The sequence below is a fragment of the Amphiprion ocellaris genome, chromosome 11 (assembly GCF_022539595.1).
Source record: "Amphiprion ocellaris isolate individual 3 ecotype Okinawa chromosome 11, ASM2253959v1, whole genome shotgun sequence".
Classification (NCBI taxonomy): domain Eukaryota; kingdom Metazoa; phylum Chordata; class Actinopteri; family Pomacentridae; genus Amphiprion; species Amphiprion ocellaris.
In genome coordinates this window covers 22,802,233-22,824,911 of record NC_072776.1, presented here as the reverse complement: position 1 = coordinate 22,824,911, position 22,679 = coordinate 22,802,233, and the positions used below count along the sequence as shown (strand labels likewise).

The window sequence follows — 22,679 nt, the reverse complement described above, 5'->3', positions numbered from 1 at the left end:
CATACTGTAGACTGTCTTCACTGGAAAACTCTGGATATACCACAAACAATCAACACGAATCAACAAACACAGTACAGTTTTTTAAATGGTAGATATTGATTAGTTTGTATGTAGTTCTGAGATGTACTGAGTCATTTTTAAAAAGGGCAGGGTTCATTAAAATCTCATAAATGAACTCTCTTGGATGTTTTTACTGCTGATGACCTGAAAAAATTGTGATCTGTGCTTATAATGTTTTTAAATGCAAATTCTGATCAAGAAAAATTGATAAACTGCAAAAAATCTGCTCCTCCAAAAATACTGTGCAAGTCTACCAATTTAAGTGCTGAAAATGCCCTTTATAACATTCCCATAATGCTGCTGACCATAAGAAAAAAAAGGACAACTATCTATGGAAAGCTTTGACGCAGCAGTATAGTACAGCAGAGAGAGAGAGAAAGAGAGAGAGAGAATGATTATGATAAATTCACAAGACAACTGGAGACAGTGGTGCAGGGGCACACCATTACTCTCCATAGATTCAAGCTGTCACTTTGAAGATGAACACATCTAGTCCGTCCATCTCACGAGGAGATAGCACCTCTAAAGCTCTGCTGCACCAATCCCATCACACACACAGAGCTCATTATCAAGCCTGTTTAGTTCACCCTGAAATCTTCCTGCAGCCATCGAATTATAACACGGAACAGCAAGAAAAGAAGTCACGTGTTGTGCTTTGCAACAAGCAATTTCAGTGTTATTGAAGATCATAAACGAACATTGCTCTATTTCCTATTATTACTACTTGCATGAAACGCATACATTTCATGCAATTTCCTTAGCATAACAAAGTCCCAGCTGCCCTTGGAGGCATGGAGAAATGGTGCACTTTGTGGCTAACACATCCACTGCTGTTCAAAAGCTTGGAGTCACTTAGAAATGTCCTTATTTTTGAAAGAAAGCATTTTTTTTTCAATGAAGATAGCATTAAATGAATCAGAAATGCAGTTCAGACCAGGGGTGTCAAACTCATTTTAGCTCAAGGGCCACATTCAGCCCTATTTGATCTTAAGTAAGACGGACAAGTTGAATTACAGCGTATTTACCTAAAAAAAACTCAAAATTTTTCCTTTGTTTTTGTGCAAAACAGTATGTTCTTCAAATGTTCACATTTAATGAAGAAAACATTATGACCAACCTGAAGGTTCTTCAGAAAAAAAAATAAAAATTACATTCAATTTCAGCAACAATATGCCTCAGTTGATCATTTACACATTACAACTTCCAGATCACAGTGTCTCGACAAAGCCACAAAACATTTAGTCATGATCAAAACAACAACAGTCGGACAAGTAAAGACAACAAACAACAAAAAACAAGACAAAATATTACAAAAGAGAAACACAAAATGACAACAACGAGAACAAAACAACAAAATATGAGACAAATGACAGGATACAAAACAGAAAAGAGACAAAGTTTAGGCAAAAAAGTTACAAAGCGCCAAAAAAATGGACAAAAGCCAAAACGAGACAAAAAATTAAACGAAAGACACAAGCGAGACAAAAAAAAAACGCAAAACGATACACAAAACAATGAATAAAACACAAAATGAGAAAAATAAGACCAAAAATACAAGTCTGACAAAAAGGAAAGAAAACGACAAAAATGAGAAACAAAACGACAAAAACATGAGACAAACAGCAAAACTCAGACACAACACAACAAATGCAAGAAAAAAATATTACAAAATGAAACACAAAGTGACAAAAGAACAATAAGCTATATAATATTTTACTTCATAATTAAAACAACTTATCCAGAAATTATTTTAAATTTATAGTTTTACAAATTTACAATTTGCAGTTAATGTCTTCTCTGTAATTTTTACTCTTTACAAAATCATCCAAAACCAGCCCTCCAGAGGGTCCAATCTGGCCCGCGGGCCGCATGTTTGACACCTCTGGTCTAGACATTGATAATGTGGTAAATGACTATTCTACCTGGAAACAGCTGGTTTTTAATGGAATATCCGCATAGAGGTACAGAGGAACATTTCCAGCAACCATCACTCCTGTGTTCTAATGGTACATTGTGTTAGCCTAATGGTGTTAAAAGGCTAATTGATGATTAGAAAACCCTTGTGCAATTATGTTAGCACATGAATATAATTGGGAGTTTTCATGAGAAGCATAAAATTGTCTGGGTGACCCCAAACTTTTGAATGATAGTGTAACTCTGTTTTAATGACAAAATTTTCCTTTATTCACTTATATATTGAATTATGCACTGGTTTTTGCCAGTATGCTACAAATATGGAACCAGAGTTAAGTCAGATCAGGCAGATGGAAGTCAGGCAACTTTGAATTATAGATTAGTTGGTTAAAATCAACCTTTCAGGAGAAAAATTCCTACCTAATGTTGATTTTAAACTCAGATAATCCTCTTTCTAAGCATATTAATGTATTCATCTGCATTAATTTGAGGGTTTATAAAGAGGATTATCACACAGTGTACTAGAGTGTATTAATAATACCATAAATGATTTGTTATCTGTTAGAAGGTTTGGGAAACTGACTAATGCACTATTTACTTCTGTATTTTTCACAGACCATATTTAAGGAACAAAAGAGCTGAGATCCCACTGAAATAAACTGATGGGTAATTAGCTCTACATGTATATGTCATCACCACAAATGCACCGAGGGACTGTGCCAAGAACATTATTTAAAGCTGATTCAGATCTCTGCCTACCCATCCAAGAAGCACTTCAATTATCAAGATGCCGCCGGCTGAGTTAACAGCGATATTGTTAACCTGATTATTCATGTAACCCAGTTTCAGGTTGTTGGTAGTATGATAAAGATATGAGATTAGATAAGATTTTATTGTCCCTCAGGGAAATCTGCCTTGGATACACATTGTTGTTCATGCTACAGAGGACCAAATAATCCAACAGCGATGCAAATCCTACATCTCATGAATACATAGATTAAAAAAACACAATAAATTACTCTGGAATAATAAAGACAGAGAATTCAGAACCGCTTAAAATTAAAGCTGATCGGGTGTCCAGATAGCTCATCTGGTGACCCATGAACAGGGACTACAGTCTACAACGTCATGGGTTCAAATCCAGCTCATGGTCATTTACTGCATGACATTCCCCCACTCTTTTACCCACGTTTTCTGTCTCTCTCTCCACTTTCCTATATAAGAAATGCCAAAAATTAAAGCTTATTGATCAAGAATCAAGTTGTTGCTTGCGCTAGCTCCTGACTTTGTCACTAATTGCACATTCCCACAATCATCATCAGCAACAATCAGTCCTTGCTATCGTGAGCAGTTGGTGTGGTTGTTTAATGACAAATGAATGCTTGTATCTGTACAGTCTGTAGTAGAGGAACTTTGCAGCATCTGCTTGAGAGGGGACGCTGGTATTCACAGTGAGAGATATGACTAGGGTCCAACTTTATTTTTCTCACCTGAGATGATGCTTTGCTCATATACTGGGTGCTGCTTGATAATCCTATGATCTTCCAGGCCCTCAGTGTGAGGAAGCTGACTTGCCCTCCACTGTGGTGACAGGTTGCCAGACCATGCTGACAATGCACAGTGCAGCATGTTCTCTGTTGCTGTGTGACAGTGGAGAAAGGCTCAATGCACTTATCGCCTATACAAAAGGGGGTGTCTCCGTTGGACTCACAGGCACTTTTCCTACATGGACTGTTTCAGTCCTCCCTAAAAACCAGTTCCTATAGACCTTAACTGCATCTCAATTACGTTTTGAAGGACAGGTATTTTCTTATGGATTTTGTTTGTTTGTGACAAATCAATTTTACTTACCATGCATTGTGTTGCTGACCAACTGGTGGTACTTTGTAGCCAACCAATTATATATTAGACAGTACAGGACTAGTCACCATGATAATCAGAAAATGGAGGAGAAGCTTCAAACCTGTTTTGAAAGCGTTGTTAAACCAAACCATTATATTTTCCATAAACCAAACAAGGTGATTTTGATACCTAATCCTAAACCAACAGCCAATAAAATAAAACTTAAATCTAGATATGATCATCCCACCAGACTTATCGCCATAGCACTGTGGATGCACTTCATCATTCCGCAACGGGTGGTGGAGGGGCATTCTGGCTTTTTTGTATTTCTTTGAACCAATCACAGTGATCTTGGGTAACGTTACGCTCAGGATGTAGTGACGGTGCCCCTCTACATGTGCATGCAGGAAGTTGAGAAGTTGAACATTGTCAATAAAATACCAAGAACCAAGCACACCTGTCTTATTATGTGATCAAAATCCTTTCAAAACAGCAGTCTCCAAGGTTGTTGCTTCCTTCCTTCAATGCACTTTGTGGCTCGTTGAGAGCAGAGATGTTTCCTGTTATGTCATACACATATCTAACCAGGAGATACAACTTTTTTTTTAAAGGTTAAAAATAATGCAGTTTAGCTTGTATAGGAACATATTGTTTAGTAGACAAGTTTAACTGTTCAGATTCAGGCATTTTTACATCAACCCCAAAGTGCTTCCAGAGCCTGACTTGTTGGAAGAACTTATCTATTCCTCCATGTCCTCTGTGTTATATTTAAGTGAACTGGATCTGACTGGATCTGTGATCTGATCTCAGATTGTAATTTAGCCAACTGAGGTCAAGGTCATGGGTCTAGAATCTTTAATTTCTTGAAGGCACATTTGGTATAAAAAACGGAAATAGAAAAAAAATGGCTTGCTCACCTACGCAACTGCCATCAAACTACTCCTCAGCCATTTCTTGTTTGGATTGTCAGGATATCGCTCATGATTCTTCAAGGTACCACCAGATTTTTTTCAGATACTGGTAGAAAAGACTAACGGTTGCTTCCCTGTACTGTAGGATGGGCCAGGCTTTACTTCCTGCTCTTGCCAGGGGGTGGACTATGGCAGGTGGAGAGCAGTTCATACAGAAGCAATAGCAATAAGCAAAGTAAATCTTGGTTTTGGTTAAAGGTCAACAAATAAGCACCTTTTGTTGCATTTTTTTTTTCATATCCTTATTATTCCTTAACATTTAAGAGAATCATGCTATAAGTTACTGGTGTGATTGTATGTTTTACCTGCTGATGGCTAAAAAATAGTGTTTCAGCTCATGACCCTCAGCTACTGTTGTAATGGAACGGAAAGCAATCAGGCATCAGCTGCATTGAAAGAAAAATTCAACCAGGGAAAAAAGCACAGAATAATAACTGAATCCTTGCAACCTTGTTGCACAGTCTACAAGTAAGAAATAAGCCTGATGACTGGATTAAAATGCTCACTCCGAGTTGGAGTTTATCTCTTCACTACTGATTTTTATCAACCAAGAGGCATATTTTTGTTGAACATTTGATAATCTTTTGTATTAGCTCTGAGTATTTTGGGCTGACATCTTGGTGGTTTTAGTCTTTTTGTGGGATTTGTTAACAATAATAATAAGAAAAACATAGCCTTACCCTTTTCATGCTTACATATTTCATATTTAAAGTGTGAAACTTAACATGTTCCACAATTTAAGAATTTAAAAGGAGTTGATGTGTTGTCCTTTTGTACAAAACAAATAAAAAGTCACATGAAGAGTCAAATGCATCAAGTTTGAATTGCTGACATACTAAAAAAATTGTGGGACACCAGCACTGCTACTTTTTTGTCTGTTTCTTTGGTTAGTAAGTGCAGTTAATGCAGTGTAGGATTACTTCAGAACTATTAGAAGTACTTCAGAAAATCCGGACACTCCTGATGACAACAATGGACACATTTTTGACAGTACATGCATACAGCCAATCTACTTTAGTTCTCTTGTAATCAAATAAAAAATGTTCATACCCAGATTTAGAATATTAAAATTCAACAGGAAGCATGTCTGGTATTTATGTAGATTTACAACTACTGGGTAGAAAACTTTTTAAAATTATAAAAATAGAAAAGGTTCTTCTATGTAGAAGCTAAATAGATCCTTGAGGTCAAAATATACATTGGGACAGCTGTATTAGCTTAGCATGACAGCAGAATAGCTGCATGCTACACATAAAAGGCTCATCTATTCTGAAGAATACTATAAAAATGAATTTTATTAAAAGGAAAAAAGAACTCAGAGAGTGCAGTACTCCACCAAGGCTGTTCATTCCCTCCATCTGGCATTGTCAGACATTTTAATTATTTTTTCAAGAAAAAAGCAGTTGCTTATTAGTTATTGATGATCAGAAATCATGGCAACATTGAATATGGCCATTTAATATGGATGTACCCACAAACAAAATGACCTTGTGCTGAGCACATGCATGTGTTATGCATGTGTACGTTATGTATGGATACCGAATCGCGTGACCTAAATCTAAAGTGGGCGGCAGGAATTGATGGGACTAAGAAACACCCCCACAATGTAATCAATTGTTTTTTGTATCATTTCCGACAGTTAAGCCTTGACAAGTCCGCAGCGGTGGATTTGTAGCAGGATCGCAATCATGTGATCGTCAGCAGGCAGCTGATGTAGCATTTTCACTTGTAGTCATAGTTACAGTGACGCCGTGCCACTATCTCGCAATATTACAGAAATATTTATCAAATCCATGGATTCAGACTATAAGCCACATCACTGCCAAAATCTAATCACTTGGTCTTTGTGTCATTTCTGACTTTACCTAAAAATTTCATCCAAATCCGTTATTCCATTCTTGAGTAATGTTGCCTACAGACAAACAGCTGGATAGATGTATGCCGATTGTCATATAACTCTGCTGCGTTCCTTGGTGGAGTAGTTATGAATCTGCATGTAGTCATGCATAAAACTACTTCTTTATTCAGTGTCTGAGATCTTTTACAAATCTTTTCTACTTATATACAAATGTACATTTCCTATGCAGATTTATGTGACAGATTCACAAAAGTTGATTTATGATTACATGTCTCTATATGTAGCCCTGTGATAGACTGTTGACCTGTCCAGGGTGTCCCCTGCTTTCACCCTAAGTCAGCTGGGATAAACTCCAGCCCCCTGTGACCCTAAAGAGGATTAAGCGGTGTATAGATAATGGATGGATGGATGGATTTATGATTACAGACTTTGCAATTATTTGTGAACACCTTTTTACAAGCTCAAAACCTTGTTGACTTGTAATATGAGCCTATATTGATTTTGACTTTGAAACAACAGCCTTTAAATAGTCTACATTGTTATGATATAGACATCCAGGCAATGAAACCACAATTGGCACAACATACATAATTAAGTCATGTCCACACAAAGTAGCACCTTAAGCTAACTGTTTGACAAGAAATTCCTCACTGGAAATGTGAAAAGGCTTCACTCACAATCAGTTTGTGGGCCCATTTTAGACATTTAAAAAGAGCAGTACAAGATGAATTTCAGCTGTTTCTCTGTAATGACAACAACTGAAGCACTTTCTGATTTTTTAAAGTGCTGTTCTCCCTCACAGATGGTAGCTAAGAAATGTCCTTTATATGCTGCAATGTTAATGAGTTTTCCAGGATTGTGTGCACAGCCGGTTTCTATCTTTAGATTCACACCTTTGGGGCCACAGTCCTTTTTCTCTGCTGTGTAGCTGGATCATTTCTATTGCGATCAGATTAACACAAAGGCCTGAAAGAGTTGCTGAAAGGCTTGATGTAGGGTTTCAGAATAGTGATTATTTTGTATGTTAGACTACAATTGCAGTGCTGCGAGAAGCAATCTAAATTTCATAAATAATAAAAGTGCTGGAGGCAAGATATATAATTCTGTAGCCACACACTGAACCATTAGACTTGAAAGTCAACCAGCACGATCTTTCATATTTCTGTGTTGCCATCTCTGTGTATCAAAGTTACATATTTAGAGTTTGATTTTGCTAAGATGGTTTGATTAGGTTTTCATATATAGAGATACCTTTTTGTGATATGTGTTGTTTGATTGTTTATTGACTTGTTTGTTTTGTTTAAATAGGGGACGACTTTGAATAAACCTTTTAGGCTTCAAGGCTCTCCTGCACTGAAATTCCTCTCTTTCTTTTGTATCTATCTGCATTTTATGATACTTATGGTAGCCTGGTCTAGCTAGCTCTGAACCAAGTTGTATTTTACATCCCATGGACGTCTTCGGGTAAAGGACACACATGGGGAAGAAATGGCAACAGAATGAACTATGACAGGAAGGTAAGCCAGCAGGGGCAGCTCCCTCATATCTGAACTCTCTCATTCAGGTCTACACTCCCTCCCGCTCACTACGCTCGGCCAACAAAAGGAACGAGCCAACCACCACAACAGGGCCTGTCGATAGCTAGACTCTTCTCTTATGTGGTTCCCTGGCAGTGGAACGAGCTACCAAATGCTGTTCGATCTGCAGAATCTCTCTCAGTCTTTAAGAAAAGACTAAAAATGCAGCTCTTCACTGAACACCTTTGCACTTGACAGACTGCCTATAGGCACCACAGTCCTATTGTCGCACTTGAACTTGGTTTATGGCTCTTATCCAGTTTTTTTCTCCTGACTAGATCCTTGCTTGTGTTGTATCTACTATCAGATGTACGCCGCTTTGGATAAAAGCGTCTGCGAAATGAAATTGTTGAATTGTAGTGTGATGCTCTGGTCAGTGATCTGCTGGGAAATCTTTCATTTTGGCATTCATGTGAATGTTTGAATGCCGAAATGTTGGCACTGTGTAATAAAATGGCCTTATCTCACAAACACTTCTACCTACTCAAATTATTGCTAAGACTGCCTAGTTGCCATCCTCTTATTTCAAATTCAAGGTGCTAAAGCACAGGATCTGATCAACACAAACAGAGAAATCAGTTTGCCAGTTCACAAAGTAACTCTGTGTGTGTGTGTGTGTGTGTGTGTGTGTGTGTGTGTGTGTGTGTGTGTGTGTGTGCTTGGATGTGAGTTGGAGCGGCAGGCTAAGACACCTGTGCAAGGGGCCTGATAGTGGACATGCTTGTGCAGAGTTAGCACTGGCATGCAGGTATGGTGTGTTATACAGATAGGACATTAGCTAGCTAGCACCAGTAACATTACACAAAACACTCAAGCACTCAATGCGAAGTAATTACCCAACATATCATATGTTAAATTAGCTCATTTATTTTTAACTAAATATATGGAAAACTAACCTTTTTATACTTATGTAAAAAATGTAAACCCACTTTTCCTTTATGCAAGCAGCTGACTCTCCTCTAAACAACATGACATCAGCACAATAGAGCAGCTTTCACAATAAAAGCAGAAGAACGTATCACCAAATTGCTGCTAACACTACTGCTATTAATGCTAATTTACATTAAAGCAAAGTTGTTGTTTTTTTTTGTTGTTCAGGGCTTTGTTTCTACCCTAGAAATCAGGTACTGTTAAGTGCATTTGCTTGATGATACCTACCTATTGTTAAGTCCTAGTTAATCAATGTCTAAGTTTTTGTCCTGATTTTAATTAAGCATGTGTTAAGGAGACAAGAGTTAATATGATGTTAACAGAGCCATGGATCAATGCAACTTTGTGACGTCTCCCTCACAGCACTGCGTTAGTGCTGTAACAGTTTAGCATAACAAACCTCAATGTTGTATTTAAGTTGGCTCTGTCTGAACAGGCTGCAGTTCAGTACAACAGAACATAAACTAAAAGGCAAAGCCACCATTTAAATCCCTCAAAGACACCGCTACTGTTGGACACTGACAAGTTAGCAGCACAACTGTCTCACCACAGCTACAATAAAGATAGTTATAAACTTGAACTGTTAATGTTAGCTACCCATGCAAGAAAACAGTGGTGACATTTCTATAATTTGCCTTTTACAGACAAAGTGAAGCTGAAGGAGATTAAATTTTCCGCTTCACGGTCAGTGGAAGAAACCGGCATTTTTCTTCCATTCCAATAAAAACAAACAAAAAAACCCCACTCTGAGAGCACAGTACTCCGCCAAGGCTGCTCAGTTGTTATACCATTTCTGACGCATAAGCCCTGATAAGTCTGCAGCGGTCGATGAGAAATAGGATCGCAATCATGTGATCATCAGCAAGCAGCTGACATAGTGATCACTTGTTGTCATTATTACAGTGACACCGTGCCACTATCTCACAATATTACAGAAATATTTATCAAATCCATGGATTCAGACTATAAGCTGCATCACTACCAAAATCTAATCACTTGGTACTTGTGTCATTTCTGACTTTCTACGAAAATTTCATCCAAATCCGTTAGTCCGTGTTTGAGTAATTTTGTGAATGGACAGACAGACAAACAGATGGACAAACGTACACCGATCATCACATAACTGTGACTTCACAGATCCTGACTACAACTGACCCACTGCCACTGAGAATGGCACAAGGGATATAATCATCTGCAACAGCTGCTTATTTGCATTTCCCTAACATTACAAAAATGTTATCATACAAAGCAGCTGTAAACCCATGGAAAAAGTCTGTCCTATAATCTCCTAAACCACTTGCTGGTCAGTAGCTAATAATCAATGGTGTTGTAAACATCACTTTACAACCTTAGCTAACATTGGCAATATGCAATGCAAATGTATAGTTGTATGTTACACATGACCCACAGCATAAAAGATAAATCTACAAATACTGTCAGTAAAACATCCGCTTTGTGCATTTTCCATCAAAAATATTTATCACTGAAATGCTGACTTGGATTAAAGTTTCTTCTGCGTCACTTATAGTAAAGGCCACTGAAAGTTATTGGAGCAGAAATCAAGAGCCTAAAATGCAATTTGAACATGTAATTACCAATGGGTAGATGGTAAACTTTGATATAGCAATTTGCTGTTGTAGCTTGTGATGTCAAGGTGAAACTAGTTTTAACACTTTAATTTATAGTTAGTCCAGTGTTTAAAGCATTTCGCGCTCAGCTTTTGTACCATTTTGAGAATTTTTTTTCATTTACTCAGAGTGCATTAAATGTAGCCATTATTATGTGTGAACGTATTTATCCACGGACTCACAATAGCAAGTCGAAGTGCAGAAAACACGCATGGGGTGACTTCCTGCATCTGGTGAAAATACAGTATAGAAAGAGAAAAATGACATAATTCTGCATTGATCGGGTGTTATTGTGTTGATCCTCACTACCATCTGTCACTGTGGTAAGAATAATGTACCTTTCATTCACTGTGAATCACTAAATGCTCTCCAAGGACTGAGACATTGTCAAGGGTTAGGAGCTTAGATTAATGAAGGTTTGACCGTGTTGAAACAGGTGGAGTGATCGAACCCATCATCGTTAGGCTTCTCTTTTTGTCTGTGGTTTTGGGAATGTAGAACAACCACGTTTGCCCACTCTGTTCAGTCACACACCTTTCCTGTGCTTTTGTGTTTTACTCTACTATGTGTGTTTCACTGAGAGCATCAGAACAGATGTGTTTTAGTTTGAGATCAAATGGAAGTAAGCCAAAAAAAAAAAAAAAAAAATCCCAGCAGGCTAGTTTTCTGTACAACACAATAACAACAGGTTGTGGTTGATAGTTCTTTTCAAAATTTCCTCACCTCATGGCTGCAGCTGTTGTCACAATAGCTGTTGAGTCTGTCAGTGATCTTTTCTTTGTGACACACAGTCAGCTTTGCTACATAAAAATATCAGGCGGTCTTTGTGGTGCATCTTCTGAATTATAACTTTTTCTTACCACATGAGGACCAACACTGTTTATAATTACATGTACATGCACACAAAAGAGCAGGTTGTAGAGGAAAATCAGGCCAAGGACAATGGAGATAAAGTTTCTATAGACTGCAGAATGCAGCATTTTGTACATGCTTTACAGATAAGTTATCCCTCTTCCTACAGCAGACACAGGTCTACTGAGTTTGAGTTCTACCCCCCTTCATATAAGACAACTGTCAAGGTTATGCCTGTTCTGTTCACTAAGTTGTTATTTCCATTGTGTATATGTACTAAATACATTGTCACATCTCTACTGAAATACTTCTGCAGCTTGGATCAGCTTGAAACTGTCCTGATTAAATCTGGAGGACAAAAGATGAAAAGTCGTGTTATGGGATAGAAGAAGTCCGAACTCTATACACATCAACCTCAGGGAGGGCTTGTTCAACTTTTAAGGTCATTTTAATGATTGCACTGATAAGAAAACTGCAATCTGCAGCTTAAATCAAGTTATTTATGAATTCTGGGTCAGCTTTGAGGCTTGTGCATTTTAGCACACCATTTTCCACTAACAGACAAAACCTCAGATTTCTAAAACTGATGGTGTATGTCTTACTTATTCCACATCAGTCTCACTTAATCTGCATCAGTTATACTTATTCTACCTTTATTTTGAAATTGATGAAGAATCTGTCAGTTAAATCTGTGAGATAAGTTGTTCTTCTTACTCTTCTTACTCTGAGATGTTAATTAGCAACAATTTTCCTTTCAGGAAATTCCAAAACCTACCATGTGAAAAACCTCGCCCAACTACAGCATCATCATGACCAACAGAGTACATAAAACCATGTATTTGGATGTTTGATCTCTTTTGTTTGTTATTCAGATACAACACAAATGCTACATGAAGATACCACACCAGGGGTTTGCCAGACAAGTAAGGCTTAAATGTACTGTTAAACTTACAGACTCAGTGAACTGTTTTGTGGGTTGAAATGAGAAAGAAACCAAATGCTTACCAGACAAGCACAATACTCATCAGCATCTCAAGGTCCTGCTAACAATGTCACTGCATGTAAAGGCTGTCATACTGACATAGACAAATGATGTTTTTCTGGGCAAATCCACCACCTTAAAGGGCTAAGTGTCCAAATTCAAAAATGAAATGAACAGCATTAGTTTTATTTTTCTTATTTTTTAATAATGTGCTGGGCACTTACTCCTAACGGAAATGCTAATTAAACTAAGAGATTCAGTAGTCAGGATTAACTCACCCAAATGTGGCACACATTTTAGCCAAAATTGAAGTAAATCAGTAAAACAAAATGCTGTTTCCATTTGAATCATCAAGGCCAGTAGCTACCACTAATCCCTCAGGAAGGTATTATATTATTATAAAAGAGGTTGCAATAAGACATAACCCAAAAAATAAACATATATAAATCACCAAAGTTGGTAAGAAGAAGTTGGTGGTGCTTCTACAGTTGCAAACACATGCTTCATGTATGTGAGGTTAGGTACATAATTCCATTGGACTTTGTTGCATTTTGCTGTTATTTGGTCCACAATGTTTCCACTGCAACCTAGCATAACAACTTTGTTTTCTATTGGTCTAATGGACCTGAACAGTCTGTCTCATTATTCATCCCTGTTAAAGTGCAATTATGCTCAACAGCACAACGGGCCAGTGTTTTGTCATAGAAAGGATAAGGGGGTATTCTGTGTATCCATTGCCTAATAAATCTCATCCCTTTCTGTCGCAGAGCTCCACTGTTGTTGAAAAACTATTAAAACATAAAAATGGTGATCTGGCTGACATTATCATGATCCCACACACTGTAGTTTAGTTGGTGCCGCATGAACTGTCTTGCTGCTATAAAAGCTTAGATGATTATTAGTCCACAATAATCATCTAAGGGTCATTTTTGACACATTTATGGAAGAGTGTAGGGTCCAATCATTCATGTATCTAAGGGTTAAGGGTAAAAACATCCCTAAATAGCCCTTGGTCAATATCCCTGGATCAAAGCTGTCCAAGGGAAAGGTTTATAATGCTTTTAATATTCTCTATTATTAATAACATGCATTAAATAATGCATTTTTTACAGCCCACAGAGACGTAGAGAAAGGCTCCATATTTCAGTCTTACAAATAAAGTATCTTAATGTCCTTCATATTTTTAAAACTCATGTCCTTATGCAAGATCAAGATCAGTGATTTGATCTCCCTGAATTCATGAACTGTAAACCTCCTGTATTGGCAGCCTCAAGCCAAACATCAGTGTATGTATGCAACTAGAATATTAAGAAGTTCTCACCTGCTTGACATCGTATCCCAAAAGAATGAAGTTCAGATCTGGAGAAACTGCAAACATTGAGGCCTTAAAAGTTGCCTGTTGGAAGAACAAGAGATAGTTATGTTTTGTAGGTTTTTTTTTCATGGTAACCATGTTTTTTTTTCTTTCAGCTTTCGAAAACTAAGATTACCTCACAGATTCATTGGTTCATCAAACCAGCTATATCTTGATGCAAACCCCAAAGCCAAAACCCCAAAAGCTAAACCCTGACTTGACCATAGCAAGGTCAGAAAGCCTGTTTTCCCCACTGGCAAAGCAGGCCTATGTAATAATGAAAACAAGTTGCACCCTCAAAAAAAAAAAAAAAAACTCACATTATATTTTATTGGCCAGGGATGCTTTAAAAACTTTACAGTGTTGGCTTACTTACAAATGTTGTGTTTTTCAGCAGGACTTCTGTCTCATTCTTGTGTGTGTTGACTTTGATAACATCTCCACTCCAGCTCCGAAAGATGATTTCTCTCTCTGGGACAGAAACAGGTATGTTCCAAGTAATGTCTTTGTATGAGATGCACATACTTAAAGAGGTTTCAGCAACAGAATCAGTCACTAACGGGCCTTAAAACTAAGAAAAATTGGAAAAAGATTTATTTATGAGAATTTCTTTCCTTCTGAAAGCTGTGCAGACTCTATTTCAAATTGTCCAACGTGATTCATTTCCTAAATGAACAAAATATAATTAGATTTTCTGGAAAACTGAGGTTTGTTTGATTTGTCTTGACAACAGAGGTCACAGTAAAGTTTGTGCACATGCAGTCTGGACTGAAGTCACCTCTGTTAGCTTTAAGACACACACGGCAGTGTAAGTGTTTCCATGGCAACCTCAGCTACTTGGATTTGTTATGTATTCCTCAAAGTTTTCATCATTTATGCGATTTCAATTACATATTTCATAAATGCACATATCGTACTAGCATCTGGGTGGCAATGGATGGATACTGGAACAAACTAAAGTGTGCTTTTTTTAACAGCTGATATTTTACTGTATGCATACATGTAATACTTGCACATAGATTTAAATCTGTGTATATACTTTTTAAGCCTTTTGGGCAGCTGAAGTCTGACTGGATGTGATTTGAAAAGTTTTACAGCAAGTGATGTTAAAATTCAATTCATCGAGTGCAGTAGCAGATTATAAAGTGCCCAAGGTAGACCTGCATCATCCCACCCCACTGCCACCCAGAATGCTGATACTGGACATTTCTCAGCTGCAGACAGTTTACTGATGAATGCGATGATTTTGTGCAAACAAGAAGTTCTGGATATGTCTGTGTCTTGACTTTATCCACTGTATATTCATTTACTATGTTCTATTCATGTGCGTCCAGTTTCACAATGTCAGATATATAAGACAGATCCAGGTGTACGCTACCATTCAAAAGCTTGGGGTCACCTAGACAATCATCAATTAGCCTTTCAACACCATTAGCTAACACACTGTAGCATTAGAACACAGGAGTGATGGTTGCTGGAAATGTTCCTCTGCACCCCTATGTAGATATTCTATTAAAAATCAGCCGTTTCCAGCTAGAATAGTCATTTACCACATTAACAATGTCTAGATGGTATTTCTGATTCATTTAATGTTATCTTCATTGAAAAAGAAAAACTGTTTTTCTTTCAAAAATAAGGATTTTTCTAAGTAATCCAAACTTTTGAACGGTACTGTATGTGCAGATTAAATGAATATGCACATTTCTGCCTCCAGGCTACACAGTTTTAGTTATGATTCTGAACTGTGAGGTTCATGCATCTGAGTCCTTAAGTCTTATCATTACAGTGAGGTTGCCAGGCAACAAAAATGTCTTGCCCAAAATGTCCAACTAATTAATAAAAATAATCAGCAGGTGAAAATCATGTTTCTGTGGAACTGCAGTATGCAGCAAGTTGATTTAACATTTAATAGTTTGACTGGATAGGTACTGCAGATATTCAGAATTCAATTCTTCCTGGTGAAAAACAACACATCAGATCCACAGTTGTCATTGTAGATTTCCAGTCATTCTTCCTACAAACGATGTCAGTGAGAATTGTGGATATCTGCACCTGAGTTTGTTGTAATTCTAGCTTCAGATATCTACAGGTTAATTATGACTAATTCTAGTTCAAGGTAAATTCTCCTCAATTAAGCCACATGGTCCTTTTCAGACATCCGGAATTAAGTCTGAAGTGGTCAAAATTTCTCAAATTGGAATTCTCACTAGTAAAAATCATATTACCAATAGTCATAATGACATCTGAGATCTCTGCAAGTATTTGTTTGACTAGTCAAAATTAAATCACAGACTGCTTGAAACATTGCTTTGATTAGCGAGAATGTTGTTATAAATATCTTGAATAAAACTTCTTACTGTGGAATTAGGAGTGAAAAAGATGGTTGATTTGTCACCATGCAGTCCTGTAGAAGTGTGTTCAGTGTGTATACTAATGAACCCAGTCACTCACACCAAGCAGTAATTAAGAAAAAAATCCCAGTTGTTATGGCAAATAAGCTATGCTTAAGATGTAGATAAGATCATGTGACTAAAATTGTTTGTTAAGGATGCAGCAGCAGTTTTTAAATAAAGCAACATTCACTTCCATGCTGTGATGGAAAGTTAATGCTCATCTCCTGAACTTTACATATATACATATTCACACAGTGCTTTATATAAAGAAGATCACTTCTTCATTCAATTCATTCATTGAGTTTGAACATTTGAATGTAAACTGTGTGATCTAAAGTCATCCACTGCAAATGTTATTTGTTGGATATGTTGGGTAGTAATGGTTCCTCAAAAAGAATACCTCAACCTAGCAAAAAGCTGTTTCACAGATCATGTGAAGGAAGCATGAGTTTAAGATTCTTAAAAGAAGCTTAAAAAGACCTTCCCAAGTACAAAACAACACAGAAGAAATCAACACTTGGCAAGACACAGAGACTTGACGGGAAGGAAAGAACAACGACTTATTTAGTAGGATCTGTCTAAAAAAAAAACTCAGCTCTCTGAGATTATACTTCAGTTTTCAACAGTTGAAACAATAACAGGAGTTCCTGCAATAACTGCAGTCTAATCCCAAACCAACTAGTCTATGGAGGCCGGATTTTCATTAATGCATTTGACAGGTCTGAATCATTTCAGTGTCCCCATCTCATGTAAATGTCAATGAATAAGCTCTAAGGCATCAATCTCAGCCAAGAGGGCTGCAGACTAGCAAACACTCAAAACACTTTAGCGTATAATGACAGGGAAATAAATAGATAGATGGATTGCTTGTGTTCAACAGACAAGAAAATCCTCAAAAGGGCTCTTGTCATTTCAAAACTCTTACCCACAGTAAAACAATACACAGTTCTTTTTTTCATCCAGTTTGCAGTATGCATATCAAAGCAAAGCATATATAAAACATTGTGTGGCAAATGTAATTAGAAACTGGTCCTGCTGTCCTCCTGAGTCAAGAGCAGTTCCATCAGACAATGCTCGGAGGACAACAGTGACATGTAATCTCAGCTGTGATTAGAAGTGTCTCAACTGTCCAGTGACTTGTCAATGTTTTTCACAAGTAAGAATCAAAGGACATCTCTGATTAGGCCAGTGCTGACACTGGTCCCCAACTGACAAATTCCACATCTCTAACTCTTTAGCAAAATACTATAGTGGGAAGAAAATAACCAAGCTTGACTTTAACATCACTGGACATAATTGCCATCATTGAATGGACATTGCAGATTCAGGCTGCACAGTGAGATGCATTTTAAGGTTAAGAAACTTATGGCTCTTTAGGTCCTAAATACCTCACTATTACTTCATCATTGACATAGTCCATGAAAAACAAAAAGTGCTATGCTGAGGATATAATTTAATAAGTGCTTCATACGTGCATTTTGTAAGTTCCATGTCAACTTTTAGGCAAATATTTTCTTTTGGGTTTTTTTTGTTTGTTGTTTTATTAGTTTTTTCTTACTATGCATTTTTATTTCACACCCTCATGTGACACCAGCAAACTAGGAATACGTTGTTCTTGGAGCCTGGTGACCAGATTCACTGTAACTTTAGTGTGGAAAAGCTGTTGTGTCCTGTGTTGATGCAGCAGGCGTTCAAAAGTGCTTTGTTGCACGAGGATCAACAAATTGGGCAGATGGTGAAAATTATTTCTCATTAGGTCTAATTTTATTTATTTATTAATTAATTTTGTATATTTTTCTTTCACTGTATAGCTGAAAGTGGGGCTGCATAGTAGCTTGGTGGTTAGCACTGTTGCCTTGTAGTTAGAAGATCCCCAGTTTGCATCCTGGACTTCCTGGGATCTTTCTGCATGGAGTTTGCATGTCGTGTGCCCCCCCCTAGACTTTGGTCTATGACGTCATTTCTTGCAAAACTAATGACTAATTACAAAATATTAGCAGCTACTGACTTGCTAAACTGTTTATTATGGTAACCATGACACCTGCTATGCACCAATTTGTTCATATTACCACTGTGACCTTCCTTTCCAACTGATGTTAGTGTCGCACTTAAATACGTGACAGCCTCACTGAGTCTTTCTTTTTAATTAGTGACAAAGCCTTTTTGTGTCTAAAAGAAACACATACTGTATTGTTCCCTTTAAAGAGATTAACTAAATAAAAAAAAAACTATATTACATCCAGTGTTGTTTTTCAAACTAGCATTCTGATGTTGAGCTCAGTTGGATTACAGTGTTATGAGTCTAGATAGGTTTTAGTTATGTACAGACTCACTTTAAAATCTTAAATTGTCCAGAATGCTTGAAGTTCCTTGTTGATCTTTAAGATCTTACAGAAATGATTGCACCAGATTTCATCAGAGTTATAAGTACAGTGATTTCAAATAAATTCCTAAGAAGCCATGATGATCTTGGATTTTTAAAAAAATATTTGTATTGCTTTCTGCTGTTTATTTTGTTGAAGGTTATAAGAAAGCTACATTCTTATGATATAGGGATTTTCATCATTTGTTTTTAAAAAGTAACATACAATGGGATATTAGACGGTCATGCAATTTGGAAATAAACTTCAATATGCAATCCCAAGGTTATTTCTCTGCAGCTCTACAGAAACTTACACTATCTAGCGTAGTCAACTGCTCCAGGATATACAGGAGTAGGTTTGGTACATGCATACATACTATATATGGTGATAGGAAAAATGAGAAACATTTTGTTTTCAAACTTGTCAAGTTTGATTTACGTATTCCCCATCAGAGGCATATTGTTTCCAAATTAATTGCCACCTAGATGGGGTGACCAGCATTGACACATAAATGTGTGGATGTCACATGCAGAAATTGCCACTGTGCACTGCAACAGACAGTCTATGGTGTGGATACTTGTAAAACCGAAAATAGACATAACTAGAGGTGACTGAAAAACAGGTTGAATAAACAAATATCTTATAAATGTGAACCCTCCTACACGGCACAACATTTGCCCACCATAAATCTACTAAATGCAAATTTAAACAACTTAATACATTGGCTCTTCTTGCTGTGTTTCAGCTTGTCTGATGAGCATTTTCTTTTATTTTCTGACAGTTGTATCTCTTGACTTTGAAAGCTTTTGATGTTGAGAACATAGATGCAACAAATGAGCTACATTTGCATGTTTGTACTTTAAAGTAAAACAGCATTGCACTTTCAACCTTTAATGTGTCCAATGTCTGAGATTTGACATGAATTAATCATTCTGCTAGAGTAAATGAATGTTTTCACTAAACGTCCAAGCAAACGGATGACATGAATAGAAAAAATAAAGTACTTTGGTGGGCAGGGAAATATCTCGTAATGAGGCCTGAAAATAAACCGAATATATCGAATAAACGGAACATTATGTGATTTGCACTGTACAGAAAGCTGCCGTTCTCATTTAAGAAGAACAAAAATATACACCCTTAACATCCCATATGTTGCAGTACCTATCAGTTATGTCAGTCATGATCTGGCTATTTGCCATAGCCACATCTTTCCCAAACCTTAACCACCCCGCAATTGTGGTGCACAGATATGACAGAAGGAAATATATTTTTGAAATACTGAAATCAAATATAATCTGAGTTTTTGCGAGAAAAAAATATGACTTGGCATTTCCTCATGAAATGTAACAGACAAAGAATAAAAACAGGGCCACTGTTACAACAGGTAATTATAAATATCAAATAAAACAGGACTAAACTGATCTATTGCAATGCAAACAATTTTGATAGTTTTGAAGTGGCATATACCAGTTTGAAATGGAAGGACTGCTGTCAAGAAAGACATGATGTGCAGAACGCATGCAAAACTACGATAATTAAATGGCATAGATATACAATGTAAAGTCCACTTAGACATATGCAAAATCGACAAGTGCAACGATTAAATTCCACAAAGTGATATCAGTGCTTACTTAATGCATGTGCCAATCAACTTTTCATTTAATTTCAGATCATTTACAGTGTTTCAGATGCTTTCTGGCTTAAATTTTGGTCTTTGTACATACTCACCATTGATCCACTTTGCATCAGGATCATGTATTTGGAAGTTTCTTTGAAAGAGGTCATCCAGTGTCAACTGTGAACCAAAGGACTTACCAAGGTCATCTATGGAAAAAAAAAAACAAACATGTGTAATAAGTCAACCAGTTACTTGTCTCTTTTGTCTCTTTTTTTTTGATGGTGGTCTTACAATAAATCTTAAAAATCTCTATTTGCTTTGAAGAAACTCACATTGCAAAGCACACTATAACTAAATTTTTTGAACAAACACTGTACATGCAGCCAGACAAAGAATGACGATGTTAAAGAATTAACAGAAGAGAACTTTTCCTTCAGCTGCACAAACTGCATTTTTGATAGATGATTGGAAAACTAGGAGTTCTGTTGAATGACAATTGAGACAGTAAATCCCTTCCAGATGTTGTCTTACGCAGTCCCTTCTCTATTTTTTTTTTATTACCCCTTCTTCATTTTTCCTCAGTAAACAATTAAAACCTGGCTTGTTTTGCTTCCGATGTTTTTTACGTGCTGTGTACGCTCAGTACTGAATAAAAATGCAAATGAAGGAGGAACAAACTGGAGAGTTTGTAAAAGATGAAAACTGTCAGACAATAGAGAAGAGTGATGCTTAAGTTCAATTTTCATATATTTTTTGCTAAAAATATATCTTTTAGTCTTCTGACAAACCATGTTCATGTCATGTGTTGGTATCTTGTTCTACTTGATGTTGTGTGCCAAGATTTTAAGCGGAAGTTAAATATTTGCAAAGATAACTTTATATTACACTACCATTCAAAAGTTTGGGGTCACCCAGACAATTTCATGTTTTCCATGAAAACTCACACTGTTATTCATGTGCTAAAATAATTGCACAAGGGTTTTATAATCATCAATTAGCCTTCCAACATGATTAGCTAACACAATGTAGCATTAGAACACAGGAGTGATGGTTGCTGGAAATGTTCCTCTGTACCCCTATGGAGATATTCCAAAATAATAATATAAATAATAATAATCAAATTTTCAGCTGGAATAGTCATTTACCACACTAACAATGTCTAGACTGACTGTTTCTGATGAATTTAATGTTATCTTCATTGGGGAAAAAAATGCTTTTCTTTCAAAAATAAGGGCAAGTGACCTCAAACTTTGAATGATAGTGTATATTTAGATAACTTAGTACAGTGAAAACAATATATTATGTGTGTGCATAAACGTACATACAGATCTGATAAGAAGTGAATAATCTTCACAAACTCCCTAGATAATGAAGATCCTGCTTGAAGAGTTTTGAGGTTATTCACTTGCCTGAAAGCATTGAGTCAATCACACAATTGCTCTCGGACAGTGTCTGTAATTGTGGCAATATTGTGCAAGTTGCTATGACTACCGAGGAGTCCTCCTCACTATAAGTGAAGAAAACTATCTGTGTGAGGAGCTTGAATGTTCTTACAATGTTCCTGGGTTTCCACTTTGGTTTCCTCGCACGTTCCAAAGACATGCAGGTTAAGTAATTGGTGTCTACCTGCCCATAAGAGCAAACATCAAAGTGAATAGGTGTCTATCTATACGTGTTAGACCTGTCATGGACCGGTAACCTCTTCAGATTGTACCCTGATTTTTGGCAAAGTGCTGCTACAATCAGCCCAACAGCCGACTTAAATGACCTTGAGCATGTTACTGAAATTTACTATCTCAGTAGCACATTCAAGGTCATTTAAACAGCCTGCCAGTAACTCTATGGAGCAGCTCCAGGTAGTAAGGCAAAACCATACAGAGAGAGCCCTCATTTAAATAAATAAGGTTAAATTTAAAAAAAAAAAAAACCAAATAAAACAGTATACTATAGTGTATGTAATCATAGGGGGCTATGGTTAAGATTAGCTGCAAAGTGGCTTGGTGGTTAGCACTTTCGCCTTGCAGCTAGAAGTTTCCTGCTTGATTTTAAAGCCAGTGCTCAACACCTTGTATATAAAAGCTTCACCAAAGCAATTGCCCCATCACTGTTTTGTAGGTTCACTCCTACTACACACTGGCGGACAAGCCACAGCATTTTTTCCTCCAGGTGCAGTCAGACCATTCTCCATCACTGACACAGCACGGTGGACTGTGACAGGCCTGGCTACTGTACATTTATCTGTTGGTTATGAAGTGGTTCTTTCCTGGGACGGTATAATGGTGGAGGGCATTTTACATAATCACTGCATAGTTTTTGAATCCTAAATGTGATTTCATT

At 37.0% G+C, this 22,679-nt stretch overlaps 1 protein-coding gene across 5 annotated transcripts in view; it reads right to left on the bottom strand.

Moving 5' to 3' along the window:
- Positions 1-22,679, bottom strand: part of LOC111575552 (inactive dipeptidyl peptidase 10-like) — a 143,988-nt gene that overhangs the window by 41,190 nt on the left and 80,119 nt on the right. For all 5 annotated transcript variants that reach the window (XM_035953038.2, XM_035953039.2, XM_035953041.2 and 2 more), the window contains exons 3-5: positions 20,453-20,548; positions 14,345-14,439; positions 13,936-14,010 (exon numbers count right to left, since the gene is read on the bottom strand). In XM_035953038.2, the coding sequence (XP_035808931.2) occupies positions 13,936-14,010; positions 14,345-14,439; positions 20,453-20,548 (266 nt within the window). The remainder of the gene's footprint in view (positions 1-13,935; positions 14,011-14,344; positions 14,440-20,452; positions 20,549-22,679) is intronic.